This window comes from Taurulus bubalis (genome assembly GCF_910589615.1).
Source record: "Taurulus bubalis genome assembly, chromosome: 21".
NCBI lineage: Eukaryota > Metazoa > Chordata > Actinopteri > Perciformes > Cottidae > Taurulus > Taurulus bubalis.
Window position 1 is genome coordinate 115,852 of NC_136609.1, and position 18,091 is coordinate 133,942.

Sequence of the window (18,091 nt, forward strand, 5' to 3'; positions counted from 1 at the left end):
CTGAATTTGAGCATCTCTTGTGACTCTATCTGCTTCCCTAGAAGCCTTTTCCATCTTCAGTTTAGCTTCTTGGGTAGCATATGATGCTCTAATCTTAGCAGCTTCTGCTTTAGCCCGAACACGAGCCACACTGGGTGATGATGACGCAGTCTTGCTGCTCCTAGTGCTGGATACAGACGATTTGTCGTTGGCGGCCATCTTGATCCCGTTGAAACATCCAATGCGTTTTTTTTCACTGTAGTGTTCTCGTGCAGGGTGTTGGAACTCTGGACTAAACACCGAGTTAAACCACAGTCAATGAAGACGGAGTCGTAATAAGTTTCACCCATTTACTGTAACTCTTTTCCTTCAATCATGCTGGTGAAAACTGCAAACAAAGACAATACAAACATTCAGTGTACATACGTAAATATAACATTTCACAGTAGAAAATATAAATATACATTGCATCTTTATACATTTACAGCACTCATGAAATTGCCTCTACGATGCTTCCCCGTGGATGCGAGCAGATTCTGGAGCATGCGGTCCACTGTCAAAAGTTAACCCGAGCTAGTGAAACCAGACACCATTTAACCGGAAGTACCGGAACCGGAAGTGACTAAACCGGAAGTCCCGCCCCATACGTGAATTAACCGGAAGTGACGTCATAACATGCCATGAACAGGAAAATCATGTTACCAATAACTGTCTTGAAATAAACCCCATTAATTAAACAAAAATGAAAATAGAAAATGCCGTAAAGGCAACACAAGGATGTCTTTAGACTCTAACAGTAAGTTACAGGATGTCTTTAGACTCTAACAGTAAGTTACAGGTTGTGTCTTTAGACTCTAACAGTAAGTTACAGGTTGTGTCTTTAGACTCTAACAGTACGTTACAGGATGTGTCTTTAGACTCTAACAGTACGTTCCAGGATGTGTCTTTAGACTCTAACAGTACAGGGTGTGTCTTTAGACTCTAACAGTACGTTACAGGATGTGTCTTTAGACTCTAACAGTACGCTACAGGATGTGTCTTTAGACTCTAACAGTACGTTACAGGATGTGTCTTTAGACTCTAACAGTACGTTACAGGATGTGTCTTTAGACTCTAACAGTACGTTACAGGATGTGTCTTTAGACTCTAACAGTACGCTACAGGATGTGCCTTTGACTGAAATCCCACGTTGTAAGGGTTACTTAAAAGGTTTTAGTGAAAAATTTAAATCGCCACAGCAAGTTAGGGAGTTTACGTAAATAATTAAACTTAACGATAATTGAAAAAAAGCCATTATCTTTTAGCAATTTAAATGAATTTAATATACTTTGTGGTTGTGGAGATATGCAAGGTGCCGATTTTAAACACTTTTTTTTTCGCAGAAGAGGCGAAACGGGTGAACAGGTTTAATGTCTTTATTATTTCATCTTTACACAAAAACAGGTTTATGTTTCATAAATATTGTGAACCTTCTTCTTCTTCTTCTTCTTCTTCTTCTTCTTCTTCCTCTTCTTCCTCTTCTTCCTCCTCCTCCTCCTCCTCCTCCTCCTCCTCCCCCCCTCATGTCTTCTTGATAAGCTTACTGATGGACATGAAGGCCTGCTGGAGGCCGAGTCCCTTCAGAGCGCTGCACGCCTGGATCTCCCACAACCGGTCCTCTTGAGAGGGGAGATCCAGCTGGTTGGAGATCTGAGGAGGAGGAGGGGGAGGAAAAGGAGGTGGAGGAGGAGAGTTTAACTGGTTTGCTGTGAGTTGAACTGGTTTGTTGTGAGTTGAACTGGTTTGTTGTGAGTTGTACTGGTTCCTACCTCCCGGATGGTCATGGAGCTGGGCAGGTCCTTCTTGTTGGCCAGGACCATCAGAGGAACTCGTCTGAGCTTCTCCTCATTCAGGACCTTCTTCAAGATCTTCTGGGCCTCCGGCAGTCGGCCCGGATCACTGCTGTCCACCACGAACACCAGAGCCTTACAGTCGTCCAGGTAGTACCTGCAGACGGAGAGCAGGGATTAGAACACCAGACTTTACAGTCGTCCATGTAGTACCTGAAGACAGAGAGCAGGGATTAGAACACCAGTACTTTACAGTCGTCCAGGTAGTACCTGCAGACGGAGAGAAGGGATTAGAACATCAGACTTTACAGTCGTCCATGTAGTACCTGAAGACAAAGAGCAGGGATTAGAACACCAGTGTTTACAGTCATCCAGGTAGTACCTGAAGACAAAGAGCAGGGATTATAACAATAATGAAAAGGCTCTCCCACCCACAACCTCACTATCACCTTCAACAACTCAGTGTTGACACCGACCCCGACTGCCAGGAATCTTGATGTGACACTCGACAGTCAACTCTCCCTGACTGCCGACATCACCACAACATCCTGTAGGTTCATGCTACACAACATCCTGCAGGTCCATGCTACACAACATCCTGTAGGTTCATGCTACACAACATCCTGCAGGTCCATGCTACACAACATCCTGTAGGTCCATGCTACACAACATCAGGAGAATAGGTCCCCTTCTCACCCAGAAGGCGGCACAGGTTCTGGTCCAGGCTCTGATCATCTCTTGCCTTGACTACTGTAACTCCCTCCTGCAGGTCTACCTGCTAGTGCCATCCGACCTCTGCAGCTCATCCAGAATGCAGCAGCTCGGCTGGTCTTTAACCTCCAGAAATTCACCCACACGACTCCACTCCTCCGCGACCTTTACTGGTTACCGGTGGTCGCCCGCATCCGCTTCATAACATTGGTACTCGCGTACCGTGCTACGAACAGATCGGGTCCAATCTACATCCAGGACATGGTGAAACCGTACACCCCGGCTCGTTCGCTCCGCTTCTCGCAAACTAAAAACACTTCTTTTTCGACTACACCTTGAATAGGGAAGGTAGCTCCGTAGTAGCACTTTAGTAGCACTTAGATGGCACTTACTGATAGCACTTTGTAGTTTAATTTTGTTGAAGAAATTGTACTTTCTTGATTCTTGTTGTTCTGAGTTTGTAGTCGCGGTTGAATTGCACTTATTGTAAGTCGCTTTGGATAAAAGCGTCAGCTAAATGAAATGTAATGTAATGTAGTACCTGCAGAGAGAAGGGATTAGAACACCAGTGTTTACAGTCGTCCAGGTAGTACCTGCAGAAAGAGAGCAGGGATTAGAATACTAGACTGCCTTGTGTTTACCTCCAGTTGGCTCTCATGCTCTTCTGTCCTCCGACGTCCCAAACAGTCAGAGACGTCTTCTTGTCCAGATCCAGAGTCCCCACATTGAATCCAATGGTTGGAGACGTTTCCATCACCTGAAGGTTAACACACTACAATCACACCTGGACTCTGATATTCACACCTGGACACTCTGATATTCACACCTGGACACTCTGATGTCACACCTGGACACTCTGATGTCACACCTGGACTCTGATGTCACACCTGGACTCTGATGTCACACCTGGACACTGATGTCACACCTGGACACTGATGTCACACCTGGACTCTGATGTCACACCTGGACTCTGATGTTTACAAGTTAGCCACATAGTGGTAGCTATAACTATTTATAGTTCAATACTACGAGTGCGTTAGACCGTACAGTTCTCTGGATTCTAATTCTTTCAACCATTTCCAGATGGACCACCACAGCAGCTACAGTCAACGTTCATGTCAGACAACAACAAACAAACCATATCAGAATCTAGGCAACTCATCGATGACGACTCATATGATCCATACATCGATAACATTCCAACAACGACGGTCTTGTTACGTCGTAAAGGTCCAGACGATCTAATCCCGTAAAACATTTAGTCCAAAACACGTAATTACATCAAGTTTTCATGTGAGCTCAGACGAAAGCTTGGTATCAAAATGTCCGCTGAACTCTGACCTTTGGAATGAATTCCCACTTGAACCAATAGGCGCGTCATGTCCTCTTCACAGACTGCACTAGCCAATGAGAGTCCACGTTGAAGAAAGGTGTCTGCCTCTTCTTCCATATATGGGCCGAGTTGTCACATCCGGGGTTCAGATGACAGACGTTTCGTTTAGCCAATGAAATTGCGCAAAAAACAATATCCAACATGAGGGGGCGGGGTTATGCAGAACAGGGCCAGACTTCATGAGACAAACAGCTGTGACAGATTCAGCTGTTTGTCATTGAATAAGCACGACAATGCATTTATACTTCATTTACTCTGTGTCCGCAATACTAGTAGTAAATATGAATAGTACCTCTAGAAGTATTTTAATAGGTATATTAAACACATCATAAATATTCTGGGTCCTAAAGCATTTGTTTTCTGTGGGATTGTTATCTGCTTTTGACTTGGACTAGATAAGGCTTCATGGTCCCATTGAGTTGTTCAGGTCATGCGTTCATTCATACTCATCTACTGGCAAAGAGATGTTCAGGTGGAAACACACACCTTAACTTTAGTGTGTTCACACTATCACTCAGTGTCAGCAGCACGTGAGCTCTCAGAAGAGACCATGCATCTCCCCCAGAGGGTTCTGGTGCCGCTCAGTCTACTTTGGGTCTGCCTGGATAGGTGTGTAGGCAAATGTTACAGGAGCTGTTCACCATGAAGGATCTACCTGTCGAGACTCACCTGTCCTGTCAGCAGTCTGGCCAGTAGAGTCGACTTCCCCGCCGAGTCCAAACCCATCAGGACCACCTGAACCCACAAACACACGTTAGAGTTCTGCTTCCTCACTGTTCAGCAGCTGTCTGAGACGGTGGGTCAGGTGACTTTAATGTCCAGGCGATTCACCTGAGGAGAGGCGGAGCTATGAGCCTGACCCATCACTACTCTTCTTCTTCTTCTTCTTCTTCTTCTTCTTCTTCTTCTTCTTCTTCTTCTTCTTCTTCTTCTTCTTCACTGCTCTGAGTGACTGAAACTCACCTGTCTCACCTCTCTCAGGTGTGTTCAGGTTCAGGCAAGCCGTCGGCCAATAGCAGAGCAGCGTCCAATGAGAGCAGGTCATGTGACAGCGGGACAAGTCTGACTACATATTTGCATCAGAGGGGGCGGAGTCAAGGAGGCTTTTATAACCACATTAAACACAAAGAAGAAGACGTTTGTTCTCTTTGTGTTGAATGCACTTTAAACAGTTTGAGTTCTGTGATGATTCACATTGACAACACTCACATTGACAACATTTACAATGACAACACTCACATTGAAAAGTGTTAATATGTATATATACATTTACATATATATAATAATAATTATTATAATATATATATATATATATATATTATAATATATATATATATATATATATATATATATATATATATATATATTATAATATATAAATATATATATATATATATATATATATATATTTATATTATAATTATTATTAATAATAATATAATATATATATATATATATATATATATATATATATATATATATATATATATATATATATATATATTTGGGTTCAGAGCTGTTATCTTTTAGTAGAAGACTCAGAGCTGTTGTCTTACAGCTCTGAGTTTCTATATATATATATATATATATATATATATATATATATATATATATATATATATATAGATCCTGGACTTTTTAACCAACAGAACTCAGCAGGTCCGGATCAACAACACCCTCTCAGATCTCCTCATCACCTCCACCGGCTCCCCACAGGGTTGTGTGCTTTCCCCACTCCTCTTCATTTTGTATACTGATGAGTGCAGGTCCATCCATCCCAATTGTCATATGGTAAAGTTCGCTGATGACACGGTCCTCCTGTCCCTTCTCTCTGGTTCCTCCCTGCAGCATGGTCCTGCTCTGCAGCAGTTTGTAGAGTGGTGTGATGCTTCACACCTGGAGCTGAACATCAGCAAAACCAGGGACATGGTGGTGACCTTTTCCAACAGCCGCAGAGAACAGGCTACTGCTGTCACCACTATGATCCATGGTTCCCCCGTCGAAGCTGTTGTGGATTACAAATATCTGGGTTCCATCTTCGACAACCAGCTGAAGTTCTGCTCCAACACTGAAGGGATCGTGAGGAAGTGTCATCAAAGGATGTACCTTCTCAGAAAACTCAACTCTTGTTCTGTCAGTAAGAACATCTTACTGACATTTTACTATTCATTTATTGAAAGTATTCTTTCTTTCTCCATCTGCTGCTGGTATCACTCCATCACACTACAGGACAGGAACCGCCTGCATAACATTGTTAAAGTGTGTTCCAAGGTCATCGGACTTCCTACACGTCATCTTAGTTTTGTGTATGAGCAGCAGACATGTGGCTTGGCCCGCCGTATTCTCCGTGATTCATCACATGTGCTGCACTCATCCTTAGAGCGACTCCCATCAGGACGTAGGTCTGGACAGCGTGTAAAACCCAGAGAAGGAAGTCCACATTCATCCCCAAAGCTGTTCTCCTCCTAAATACTACAGGGTTAACATAATCACACTTCTCCCTCACTTAGCATCTAGCAGCTGGTCTGCCACCGTATTAGTATAAATAACACAATTCTAGAACATATGTATATATTTATTTGTTTATTCTTTACTATTTATTATTTAAATATATAACTGTATTTTTATTTTTATTTTTTTCACTTATATTTACTTGCACCTTATCATTCACCTGCACCTTTTATTCATCATAGAACCTCCTCATCTTTGCGTGTGTGTATAATTCTTTCCTATCCTTGTCTTCATCCATTATTGTTTGTTTCTTAATTTCTTTATTTGTTTCTTAATCTCTTTATATGCCGCTCTTTGCCTTCTTAATTACCCCTCGGGGATAAATAAAGTTTTTCTGATTCTGATTCTGATTCTGATATGCTATGAGGAGCAGTAATGCTCCTCCTCCTCCAGGTTCAGCGGGCAGGAGGAGGAGCCGTGGCCGCTGAGGAGGGGTCTGTCTCGGGGTATAAAGTAGGCTCTTCCCCGCCTCCTCCCTCCTTCTCTCGCTCCTCCGCGGCTCCTTCCTTCCTCCTCCCCGGATCCTCACCGCCATCATGGGCTTCGGTGACTTGAAATCGGCGTCCGGACTCAAAGTGCTGAACGGCTTCCTGTCGGAGCGCAGCTACATCGAGGGGTCAGTCTGGTAGAACCCGGTAGAACCTGTAGAACCTGTAGAACCTGTAGAAACTGAGAGAAGCTGCCGGTCGGCCGCCATCTTGGATCCGCGCTGTTAGCATTAGCTGTCTCCTAGCGGCCTTTAAAGCCTGAACTGTGACCCGTTAAAACCGACTTTAAGGTCTAACTGTCCGCGGGTCCGCCTGAAGAGACGGGCTGGTGGCGGAGGAGCTGAAGGCGCGTTCGAGGTCGCTGTTGGTGGTTCTGATGTGAAGAAGTAGCTGGAGTGTTAGCATTGAGCCACATGGTGCTAACTAATGCTACGTGTTGGTCACGTGACCTTTCTTTGTTATCAGTTTATTTAAGTTAATTTATTATCAGTTTACTTAGCATCACATTCAGTTAATGTATTAGTTTGTCATTATCAGTTTTATATATTTATTAGTTTGGTTATCAGAGTTTACTTTGACATTATTTGTTGTCTAGCCGGGTCACGTGATCGTAGCGGTTTGTCCTCTCTGGGCTTCTGTAGAAACCGTATTGAGTATATTTATTTACATTTCCTCAGGTATGTCCCATCTCAGGCCGACGTGGCAGTCTTCGAGGCCATCTCGGCTCCGCCCACATCCGAGCTGTGCCACGCCCTCCGCTGGTACAACCACCTGAAGTCCTACCAGAGCCAGAGGAGCAGGTGAGGGTGGTGACATCATCAGCAGCCAGGTGTGTGTGTGTGCACAGGTGTGTGACTCCGCCTCCTCCTGTCAGCCTTCCAGGTGTGAAGAAGCCTCTTGGGCAGTACGGCCCGGCGGGCGTGGCTGACACCACCTCAGGCTCCGCCCCCGCCGCCAAGGACGATGACGACGATGACATCGACCTGTTCGGCTCCGACGACGAGGAGGTGTGGCCTCGCTCGGCATCACGTGACCTGGGTCAGCTGACCTTAGCGTGTGCTAACGGCTGTGTTCTGTCCTGCAGGAGGACGCAGAGGCAGCGCGGCTGAAGGAGCAGCGCCTCGCCGAGTACGCCGCCAAGAAGTCCAAAAGTAGGTCCAGCATGATTGTGTGGTCACAGTATTGATCACAGCATTGATCACCCACCTGCTCTTCATGATGATCATCAATTACCATCTTTCGTCTGACTTCCTGATGGACAGTTTGTTTACCTGAGAGCCGCCGGGGCTTCTGGGACTGCACGTCCAGACTGGTTTCCATGGTAACTGACTCCTCCTCTTCCCCCAGAACCCACCCTCATCGCCAAGTCTTCCATCCTATTGGACGTCAAGCCGTGGGACGACGAGACGGACATGGCCAAGCTGGAGGAGTGTGTGCGCAGCATCCAGATGGACGGGCTGGTCTGGGGACAGTGTAAGAGAACTAGTAGTACTGCTTAGTACTGCCCAGAGTACGATGTAGTAGTTCATTAATACGGCACACAGTACTACGTTAGTTTCTTTAGTGATCAATAACTGGATCAAAGTGTCTGCAGACTTGATGATGATCAAACTCACCATCTTTCAACTGAACCTGTGATGTCACAGAACGATCTGAAACCTGCAGAGTGATCGGGTTATTGGTCAATAACATTTATGTATATTATTGATCGATGATAACAAAGTGTTTCCTGTCCTGCAGCCAAACTGGTCCCCGTCGGCTACGGCATCAAGAAGCTGCAGATCGGCTGCGTGGTGGAAGACGACAAGGTGAGCCTCACTGACCTCACGCTGGAGCCTGTCTAACGTCTGGGCCTGTCTGTTGTCCTCTGGGCCTGTCTAACACCTGTCCCTGTCTGCAGGTGGGCACAGACCTCCTGGAGGAACACATCTCTGTCTTTGAGGACTTCGTTCAGTCGATGGACGTCGCAGCGTTCAACAAGATCTGAAACATCATGTCAATAAACCCAATATGTCAATAAAACATCATGTCAATAAACCCAATATGTCAATAAAAACCCTTCACCCAGCTGAGTGCTCATGAAGGGCTGGAGCTACACTTGGTTCTGTGGGTTCATTTAAATAGAACAGCAAACTTCATGTAACTGAATAGTTTACATCTGTATTGCCTTTTCATGAAGTATTTATACATAAATGCACTAAGTATTGGTTGTATTTTAGGGTCTCGTCACAGAAAACAAGGTGTGTACTTTAAAGCGGAAACCACTTCATTCTGTTATATGGGCTTACGTCACCTGCCTGCAGTGCTACTTCCGGCCTGATGGCGGCAGCACCGCCGGGCTGCTGTGAGGCATTCTGCCTGTAATAATGCAGAAGAAGAGTCAGACCGGAACCTAAACGCAGCGGCGGTACAGCGCGCGGCAGAAGAACCGTTCATCTGCGAAGGTAAACAACAAAGCAGCGGCTGCAGGGAGAAATCTGACGAGCGGCGACTATTTAGTTATCTGTTACCTACGTCACTCACCCGAACAGACCAATCAGCTGCTCTGTAGCTCGGCTAACGCTAGCTGTCTGCTGACACCAGGGTAAACACGTTAGTGGGTCTAACAGGGTAAACAGTGTGTATAGACTGGGTTTAACCCGGGTACATGTAGTGTGTATAGACTGGGTTTAACCCGGGTACATGTAGTGTGTATAGACTGGGTTTAACCTGGGTAAACGGTGTGTATCGACTGGGTTTAACCCGGGTAAACATAGTGTTTATCGATTGGGTTTAACCCCGGTACATATAGTGTGTATAGACTGGGTTTAACCCGGGTAAACTGTGTGTATAGACTGGGTTTAACCCAGGTAAACATAGTGTGTGTGTAGACTGGGTTTAACCCAGGTAAACAGTGTGTATAGACTGGGTTTAACCCAGGTAAACAGTGTGTATAGACTGGGTTTAACCCGGGTAAACAGTGTGTGTAGACTGGGTTTAACCCAAGTCAGAGTGTGACTTTAACAGACAGCACAATCATCTACTATATAATATCATTACAATTGTTTTATTGAATATTTCAGCGTGTTCGCCTCAATTTTAAAGATTTTTGACTTCTTTTATTTAAATCAATAATACATCGATGATAATACTAGTTTCACTTTTTGAAGTTGACTTGGTTATGTTATTAATATATTTGATTATCCTATTAATATATTTGGTTACGTTATTATATTTGTGACTTCAGCTCATGGACTCGCTACCTGAAACTCTCACCTGGTTACCCTTGGTTACAGCATGGAGCACTCCTATTGGATGGGTGACTCACTGACTGTACTGGCTTCAGGTGAAGAGTCATTACCTAATTATTACCTCATTGTTGCCTCATTATTACCTACTTGTTACCTCATTGTTACCTCATCATTACCTCATTGCTACCTCAATGTTACTTTATTATTACCTCATCATTACCTCATCATTACCTCATTGTTACCTCATTGTTCCCTCATTATTACCTCATTGTTACCTCATTATTACCTCATCATTACCTCATCATTACCTCATTGCTACCTCAATGTTACTTCATTATTACCTCGTCATTACCTCGTCATTACCTCATTGTTACCTCATTGTTACCTCATTGTTACCTCATTATTACCTCATTATTACCTCGTCATTGACTCGTCATCAGCATAATTAATGCTGATAGTCACTCATAATAAGAACAAATCTTTTTTAATAAATGTGTTTCAGATTTCCAGTCACGATGTCAGACTGTGATGAAGGTAAAACATTAAACACATATCATGTTATTGTGTTTTTAATTCCATTCACAACACTGTGTGTGTGTGTGTGTGTGTGTGTGTGTGTGTGTGTGTGTGTGTGTGTGTGTCAGGTGGCCAGAGGAAGGCAAAGCCCACCAGCAGGTTAGTCAGACATGAAAATCCCTCACCTTTTCGCCGTTTTGAAACCAACATAGGTAACCTACGTGAATCGTGAAGATCCAAAGAGTTTTTGTTTTTGGGAGAGAGGGGGGGGGGTCAACTGACCGCCGTTACTGAGATTGGAGTGGGACACGGAAAAAACTGAGGTCGTGATCATCTTAGCAATAGAAGATCTTTGACGTGTCGAGTCTTGGCCAATCAGCGTTAAGATGTCTACATCGGTTTCATTTCCCTCCCACCAGGTTTTTAATAGCAAGCAGAGGTGTCAAAAGTATTCACATTCATTACTCAAGTAGAAGTATAGATACTAGGGTTTAAAAATACTTCTGTAAAAGTTAAAGTATCAACTCAAGCTTTTTACTTAAGTAAAAGTGAAAAAGTACTGGTTTCAAAACTACTTAAAAGTATAAAAGTAAAAGTAATGTAAGGGGAATGTTTTTTTTCTCCATTAAGGACAAACTCTTAAGCCGCGTCTCAGGGGCCTATAGTGCACTACCCCACCTCCCCCAAAACAATCATTTTTATAAAGGCCATAATGACTATAATGTTTTAAAATGTTATGTTGAAAAATGTGGGATGCACTAGGCTACCCGTTTCAGCTGCATATATGCCCATTTAAAATGATCATATTTTATTACAATGCAAATACATAAAGTACCATATGTGTACTGAGCATTAACATGTGTTTCATGGAGCGGAAGACATGATAACTAGTGGCCTATAAGTATTGTAATAGTGCAAAATAGGCGGCGACTCCGACACAAACACTTAAAGCTGTGGTTCTCAAACTTCTTCTGTAAATAACATAATTGTGTGACTCATCTGTGCTTCTATAAATAACAGAATAAAGAACATTGCAATCACTTTCAAGTAAATCATATTGCCCCATCAGACAATGTTTTGTGTAAGTTCTATCTGTGCAAATAAGTACTCATATTTAGTTACTACTAAATAGCTCATTGTGGAAAACAATAAGCTTTTCATTTTTTTTGCCAAACAAAACAGAATGAGTGCAGATATGTGAGCCATCAGGTTGTATCAGTATTAGTGGAGCAGTGAGCTGCTTTCCTCGACACATATGTTATAAACGGGGTTGTAGATTTGATACGGCTCTCAATTCATGCTCAATATTGAGCTTAGATCTGTTTTTTTATTTTGAGAAACGCAACAGCAGGAAAAGACGAGCTCACGGAGCTCACGGCGTCGCGTCAAATCGCGCATGCGCAAGCTAACCTGTTAACGGCGCACCGTAACCAAAATTTCTACTTAAGTCTTAAGTACTTAAGTCTTAAGTACTTAAGTCTTAGGTACTTAAGTCGTTACTTGACACCTCTGATAGCAAGCTAGTCCGCTTGCTAACACGTTAGCTAACGTTGTTGGAGAGACAGCGAGTGAGATTACTGGCAGCGGAGAGTCCGTGGCAGCGTGTGACGTCAGACAGGAGCAGGCAGACAGAGAGCGCGAGTCAGCGGCGCTGCAGTTCTACCTACCGACACCTCACTACATATAAGGAGAGGACAATGGAGATTTTATCCAACTTTTATTTTAATAAAAAAAACAAAATGAGTTTCCTCCGTAGGGTGGCCGGGCTACTGTTTATATTTAAGGGTTTAAGATCTACGTGTAGGAAAAAGTGTATCCTCCAGTTAATTATAATCTATATAGTTATGCAGTTATAATGATGTCACACAGAGAGAGGTGTGCATGTTCAGGTTTACTGGTGGAAACATTCTCCTCAAAGTAAAGTGGTATAACAGTATGACATAATATGGTCAAATAAAATAAAAAGGCATTATACATACAGACATTATACATATTATCGCATATAAGTGTAATATTATGAAGTGAAATGTAGTACTAGCAAAACAATATTCAGTATAGTACAGCAGTATTGTAAGTATTAAGTCTACAAAATACTATATATATATATATACACACAATCGTTCAAAAGTTTGGGGTCACTTAGAAATTTCCTTGTTTTTCAAAGAAAAGCACTGTTTTTTTCAATGAAGATAACATTACATTAATCAATAATAACTGAACATTTGTCTGGGTGACTCCAAACTTTTGAACGTGTGTGTGTGTGTACATATATATACATACATATATATATATATATATATATATATATATATATATATATATATATATATATATATATATATATGCGTACACTTGGGTATTGACAAAAGAAGAATCAAAACCCATAATGATCATAGTTTGTCAGCTTCTCGAGGAGTGACGCTGTTCGGCACTGACTCTCCCGTCACTTCCCCCCCGCCCCTCTGGTGTCACCTTTTCACCCCTCATGAGTTTGCAGGTCTGACTGTAAATGTTAGACCCAGTGACAGGCTGGCATGAAATGGCTTGCATAATACTTAGTAAGGAGGCCATAATAATTTTTGACTCATGGCTGAAGTTAAGTTTCTCCCCAGGTTGGCAAAAAAAGCATCTCAAAATGCATCAGATTGATGCTTTAAAATATGCAATATTTACATTTTTCTTACGGGGGAGCATGCCCCCGGACCCCCCTAGAGGGGTAATATCCTACTCACCTTTTTCACCCGTGACCCGTTTTCATGCCTGTGAGTGTACCTGTTGATTAATCTCATCATTGATCTTGTTATGCGTTCTGATACCAGGCGACCAGAAAATATATGTTGTTAAATACCAGGAGGCTCTGACCCACAATGCTTTGCACTGCAGGTGTATGAGGGTCGAAAGTAAATGTGTCAGAAAACAGGAAGAGAAGCTGCAGTTTGAACTAAAAGTTAAAAGCAACCAAACTTCAATAAATATATGAATCTTTATATAACTTCTACTCAAAACACACACCTGAGTTCACAGGTGTACCTATGCCAGTAAAGACCACTAGGGTCCCTGTGTGACTGTCCCGCTGGTCTGGAGGTCATCCTGACCTATCTCTGTCTGACAGGATGTGGACGGAGCCTCAGCCAGGTCCGTCCAGGTGTGAGCCCAGCAGACAGGGTTACTGTGGATACTGCAGGGTCCTCTACAGCCACCTGGACCAGGTGAATCTGAGCTGCAATCATGTGACCGGAGCAGTCCAATCAGAATGAATGACATCATACCATCTTCTCTCAGCACCTGTCCAGTCTCAGACACCTGGATTCTGTCCGGGCGTCCTCCCAAGGCTCCGGCACTGTCTCCTCCTCCAGCAGCAGCAAAACCCAGCTAACTCTGCTGGAGCGCTTCCTGCAGGATGTCCTGCAGCACCACCCGCACCACTACAACGAACACAGGTGACTAAAACTAACACACCTGCACCGCTACAACAAACATAGGTGACTAAAACAAACACACCCGCACCGCTACAACGAACACAGGTGACTAAAACTAACACACCCGCACCGCTACAACGAACCCAGGTGACTAAAACTAACACACCCGCACCGCTACAACGAACCCAGGTGACTAAAACAAACACACCCGCACCGCTACAACGAACCCAGGTGACTAAAACAAACACACCCGCACCGCTACAACGAACCCAGGTGACTAAAACAAACACACCCGCACCGCTACAACGAACCCAGGTGACTAAAACAAACACACCCGCACCGCTACAACGAACCCAGGTGACTAAAACTAACACACCTGCATCGCTATAACAAACACAGGTGACTAAAACTAGCACACCCGCACCGCTACAACGAACCCAGGTGACTAAAACTAACACACCCGCATCGCTATAACAAACACAGGTGACTAAAACTAACACACCTGCACCGCTACAACAAACACAGGTGACTAAAACTAACACACCCGCACCGCTACAACGAACCCAGGTGACTAAAACTAACACACCCACCTGTCAGGTGTGTGATCTCATCTTATTTTGGGCGTGTTTGTTTCCGTCAGGCCGTCTCACGCTGACCTTCCATCAGTCTCCGCCACTCTGTTGCCAAGGGCGGAGCTTGACGAACTCTGTTTCTCTGACGACGACAGGCGGTCTCTGGGCAACCGTGAACACCTGTCCAGCTCTGACGACGCCTCCTGCCGGCCCGCCAATCAGAAAGGAGACAACCGCTCACATAGCCAATCAGGAGAGGGAAGTCAGGATAGGCTGTCTAAGCCAATCAGAGAGCAGGAAGAAGGAACAGGGGACACGCTGTCATTACATGTACAGGCCCCGCCTCCATACCATCAGGCCCCGCCCTCTGTCCACAGAAAGGCCCACAGGAAGACCAACAGGAGGAAAACCAGCACCTCAACCTCATCACCGCCCCACAAGAGTGCAGACCCGGGGCCCCGGCCCCGCACACAGCCTGGTACCTGGTCTAGCGACTCTCTGGACCGGACCATCGAGGAGGTTGGTGTGTTTCGGTCTAGTTCAGGCCTTCAGCTGATCCTCAAAGTGAATCCCATTTTTGTTTTCAGGTGATCCAGGTGTGTCGTCATGGCGGTTCCTCTTCAGAGAGCCTTCACTTCAGCCTCCCCGTCTCCACGGAAACCCAGAGTGAGGACTGGGACTCACCTGTCCAGGTACCCGTGGTCCCGCTGGAGCAGTGAGGATCCGGTGTGACAGATAACTTTATGTTTTGTTGGTTCTTTACAGAGAGGACCAACACCTGCCCAGGTGAGCCCAGTTGGGGGGCAGGACTTGAGTGGTCTGATGGACCTTCAAGTGGACCTGCAGGACCATGTGTACTCCTACCAGCTAGACTCCGCCCTCCACGACGAGCAGTGGACAAGGGGCGGGGCCCGGCAGGACCAGGGCTTCTGGACTTTGCCGATCGAGGAGGTCTTGCCGGCTCCGGAGCACATCCCAGAATCCTTCAGGGGGAAGACCTGGACCCAGATAGAACAGGAGGACCAGGGGAAGGTGGAAAAACTGGTCCGACAGTTCAGAAGGGGGAGGTTCACCTGCTACTTTGACTCAGAGTCTCTGGCCAGGTGAGTTACTGACAGTACAGGTGAGTTACTGACTCAGAGTCTCTATGCCAGGTGTGTTACTGGCTCACCTGTACAGGTGTATACAGAGTAGTATATAAATGTACTGATGTACTGTAGTACACATACTCACCTGTACTCATGATTACAGGTGTGTTACTGACCTGTATACAGAGTAGTATACAGACTCACCTGTATAGATGTACTGTAGTATATAGACTCACCTGTACTCATGTACTGTAGTATACTGACTCTGACCTGTACTGGTGTATACAGTACATGAGTACAGGTGAGTCTATAACACACTTGTACTCATGTACATACTGTAGTATATATACTCACCTGTACTGGTGTATACAGACTCACCTGTACTCATGTACATTCTGTAATATATATACTTACCTGTACTGGTGTATACAGAGTAGTATACAGACTCACCTATATCATGTATACAGTACATGAGTACAGGTGAGTATATATACTCACCTGTACTCATGTACTGTAACTTATATTTGATAAACCTTTTCTTTTTCAATGGCGTCAGGTACGGTAGGAGGAGCCAAAACAAATGGCGTGGTGAGAACAAGGAGGCAGAGCCAGCAGGTGTCCTGCCCCTATTGGACCATGATGACGCTGACTCAGCGTACATTAGGAGGAGGAGAAAGGGGCGGGCCTTCAAAGTAGCGTCCAGGTGTCAGGTGAGTTTGACGGACAGCTTTCTGTCCGTTTGTATCGTAAGTTAACGCCTTCTTCACCTGTTGGTTCCTTCTTTACCTGTTGGTTCCTTCTTTACCTATTGGTTCCACTTCACCTGTTGGTTCCACTTCACCCGTTGGTTCATCCTTCACCTGTTGGTTCCTCTTCACCTGTTGGTTCCTTTTTCACCTGTTGGTTCCTTCTTTACCTGTTGGTTCCACTTCACCTGTTGGTTCCTTCTTTACCTGTTGGTTCCTTCTTCACCTGTTGGTTCCTTCTTCACCTGTTGGTTCCTTCTTTACCTGTTTGTTCCTTCTTCACCTGTTGGTTCCTTCTTTACCTGTTTGTTCCTTCTTCACCTGTTGGTTCCTTCTTTACCTGTTGGTTCCTTCTTTACCTGTTGGTTCCTTCTTTACCTGTTGGTTCCTTATTTACCTGTTTGTTCCTTCTTCACCTGTTGGTTCATTCTTTACCTGTTGGTTCCTTCAGGTGGTCAAAGTCAGTCACAGCACGCAGACGATCCAATTGGTGGTCCCAGCCGTCCGTGAACCAGCTTCGGAGGCCCCGCCCACTAGCATCGCTCCAGCCAATCGGGAGGCAGCATCGAGGACCCCTGCGGCGCGGACGTCTCGCTGCCTCCCGCCGTCGTACTCCAACATCGTCACACCTGTGCAGCCGCGCACCTCTCTGGTCTACCTGCTCTGCTGCCCCTCAAGCCCCGCCCCCACACACACACCTGCACCAGGCTCCGCCCTCAAGCGCTGCCGGAAGAAGCGGCGTCCGTTGGACGCGCAGGGGTTAAAGGTCAAATACAAACAGTTTCCTGTCAGGTTCTACGACCCCAGCAGCAACCGCGTCCTGAGGAACCCCCCTCGAGGCTCCGCCCCCTCCAGCCCGCCCCCCTGCGTCCGTCAGCTGTTCAGAAGTCTGAGTCTGGACCTGAATGCCGACAGGCCACCGGGGGTCAAAGGTCAGAGGTCACCAGACACGCCCTTCAGCCACGCCAAAGGGAGTGACTCGGAAAAGACAGTCGGGAGGCGGGGCAGGACAGCTCAGGCCCCGCCCCCTCACAGCAGGTCAGTGCGGGGTAGGAGCTACAGGACACGCCCCCCTCCCTCCGAGAGAAGAACCAGGGCTCAAGCCGCCCGCCCACAGCCCAGGAGAGGAGGTCTACGTCGGGCGGGACCCGGCAGTAAAGTCCCCGGCTCTCCAGGCCGGGGGAGTGTCCGCCAGGGGCGGGGCTACGAGAGGGGGCGGAGGTAGCAGGACAGGTATCATGTTCATCCAGCAGGACACCTGTCCAGGTAGCAGGACAGGTATCCTGTCATTTATTTACCTACTGCTGGAGATTATTGATATCAATTAGAATGAAATCATCAATATTAACATTTTATTTTATGTTTAATTATGATTTATATTTTTTTACTTAAAAAAGCATATATTGTAATAAATCATGATGATATAAATATGCACAACTGAAAGGGGAATTTGATGAAATGGTTTTATTATATTGTTGGCAGCTGAATATTTCTGTAACACTAGACACACCTGTCAGGTACTAATTGTTTTATACCTTTACATATTCACATCTGGTGTATATTTAAAGATCAATAAGTTAATGTTGAATAAACATCTTTTATAACCTAG

The 18,091-nt window shown here is 45.1% G+C and overlaps 3 protein-coding genes across 4 annotated transcripts; 2 read left to right on the forward strand and 1 right to left on the reverse strand.

Annotated features, from left to right (window-relative positions):
• Nucleotides 1-1,448: 1,448 nt before the first annotated feature.
• Nucleotides 1,449-4,879, reverse strand: arl11 (ADP-ribosylation factor-like 11). Its single transcript, XM_079236931.1, has 5 exons — nt 4,744-4,879; nt 4,582-4,647; nt 3,161-3,276; nt 1,788-1,965; nt 1,449-1,668 (listed from the first exon to the last, which is right to left on the reverse strand). Exons 1-5 carry the CDS (start codon nt 4,774-4,776, stop codon nt 1,540-1,542), a joined length of 522 nt encoding a protein of 173 aa, XP_079093057.1. The 5' UTR covers nt 4,777-4,879; the 3' UTR covers nt 1,449-1,539.
• A 2,033-nt stretch (nt 4,880-6,912) lies between these two features.
• On the forward strand, nt 6,913-9,008 carry eef1b2 (eukaryotic translation elongation factor 1 beta 2). The gene is made up of 7 exons (XM_079237028.1): nt 6,913-7,039; nt 7,589-7,711; nt 7,786-7,918; nt 7,996-8,062; nt 8,259-8,384; nt 8,652-8,719; nt 8,812-9,008. Exons 1-7 carry the CDS (start codon nt 6,960-6,962, stop codon nt 8,896-8,898), a joined length of 684 nt encoding a protein of 227 aa, XP_079093154.1. The 5' UTR covers nt 6,913-6,959; the 3' UTR covers nt 8,899-9,008.
• A 297-nt stretch (nt 9,009-9,305) lies between these two features.
• Nucleotides 9,306-18,082, forward strand: zdbf2 (zinc finger, DBF-type containing 2). Of its 2 annotated transcripts, none has more exons than XM_079236946.1 (11): nt 9,306-9,355; nt 10,138-10,236; nt 10,644-10,675; nt 10,786-10,816; nt 13,770-13,866; nt 13,940-14,097; nt 14,717-15,167; nt 15,236-15,340; nt 15,414-15,751; nt 16,293-16,446; nt 16,934-18,082. In XM_079236946.1, the coding sequence occupies exons 3-11, from the start codon at nt 10,657-10,659 to the stop codon at nt 17,705-17,707; spliced, it is 2,127 nt and encodes a 708-aa protein (XP_079093072.1). In that variant the 5' UTR covers nt 9,306-9,355; nt 10,138-10,236; nt 10,644-10,656; the 3' UTR covers nt 17,708-18,082. The 2 variants fall into 2 exon arrangements, with proteins under 2 accessions (XP_079093072.1, XP_079093073.1); XM_079236947.1 differs by lacking the exon at nt 9,306-9,355 and adding an exon at nt 9,358-9,495.
• Nucleotides 18,083-18,091: the final 9 nt, after the last annotated feature.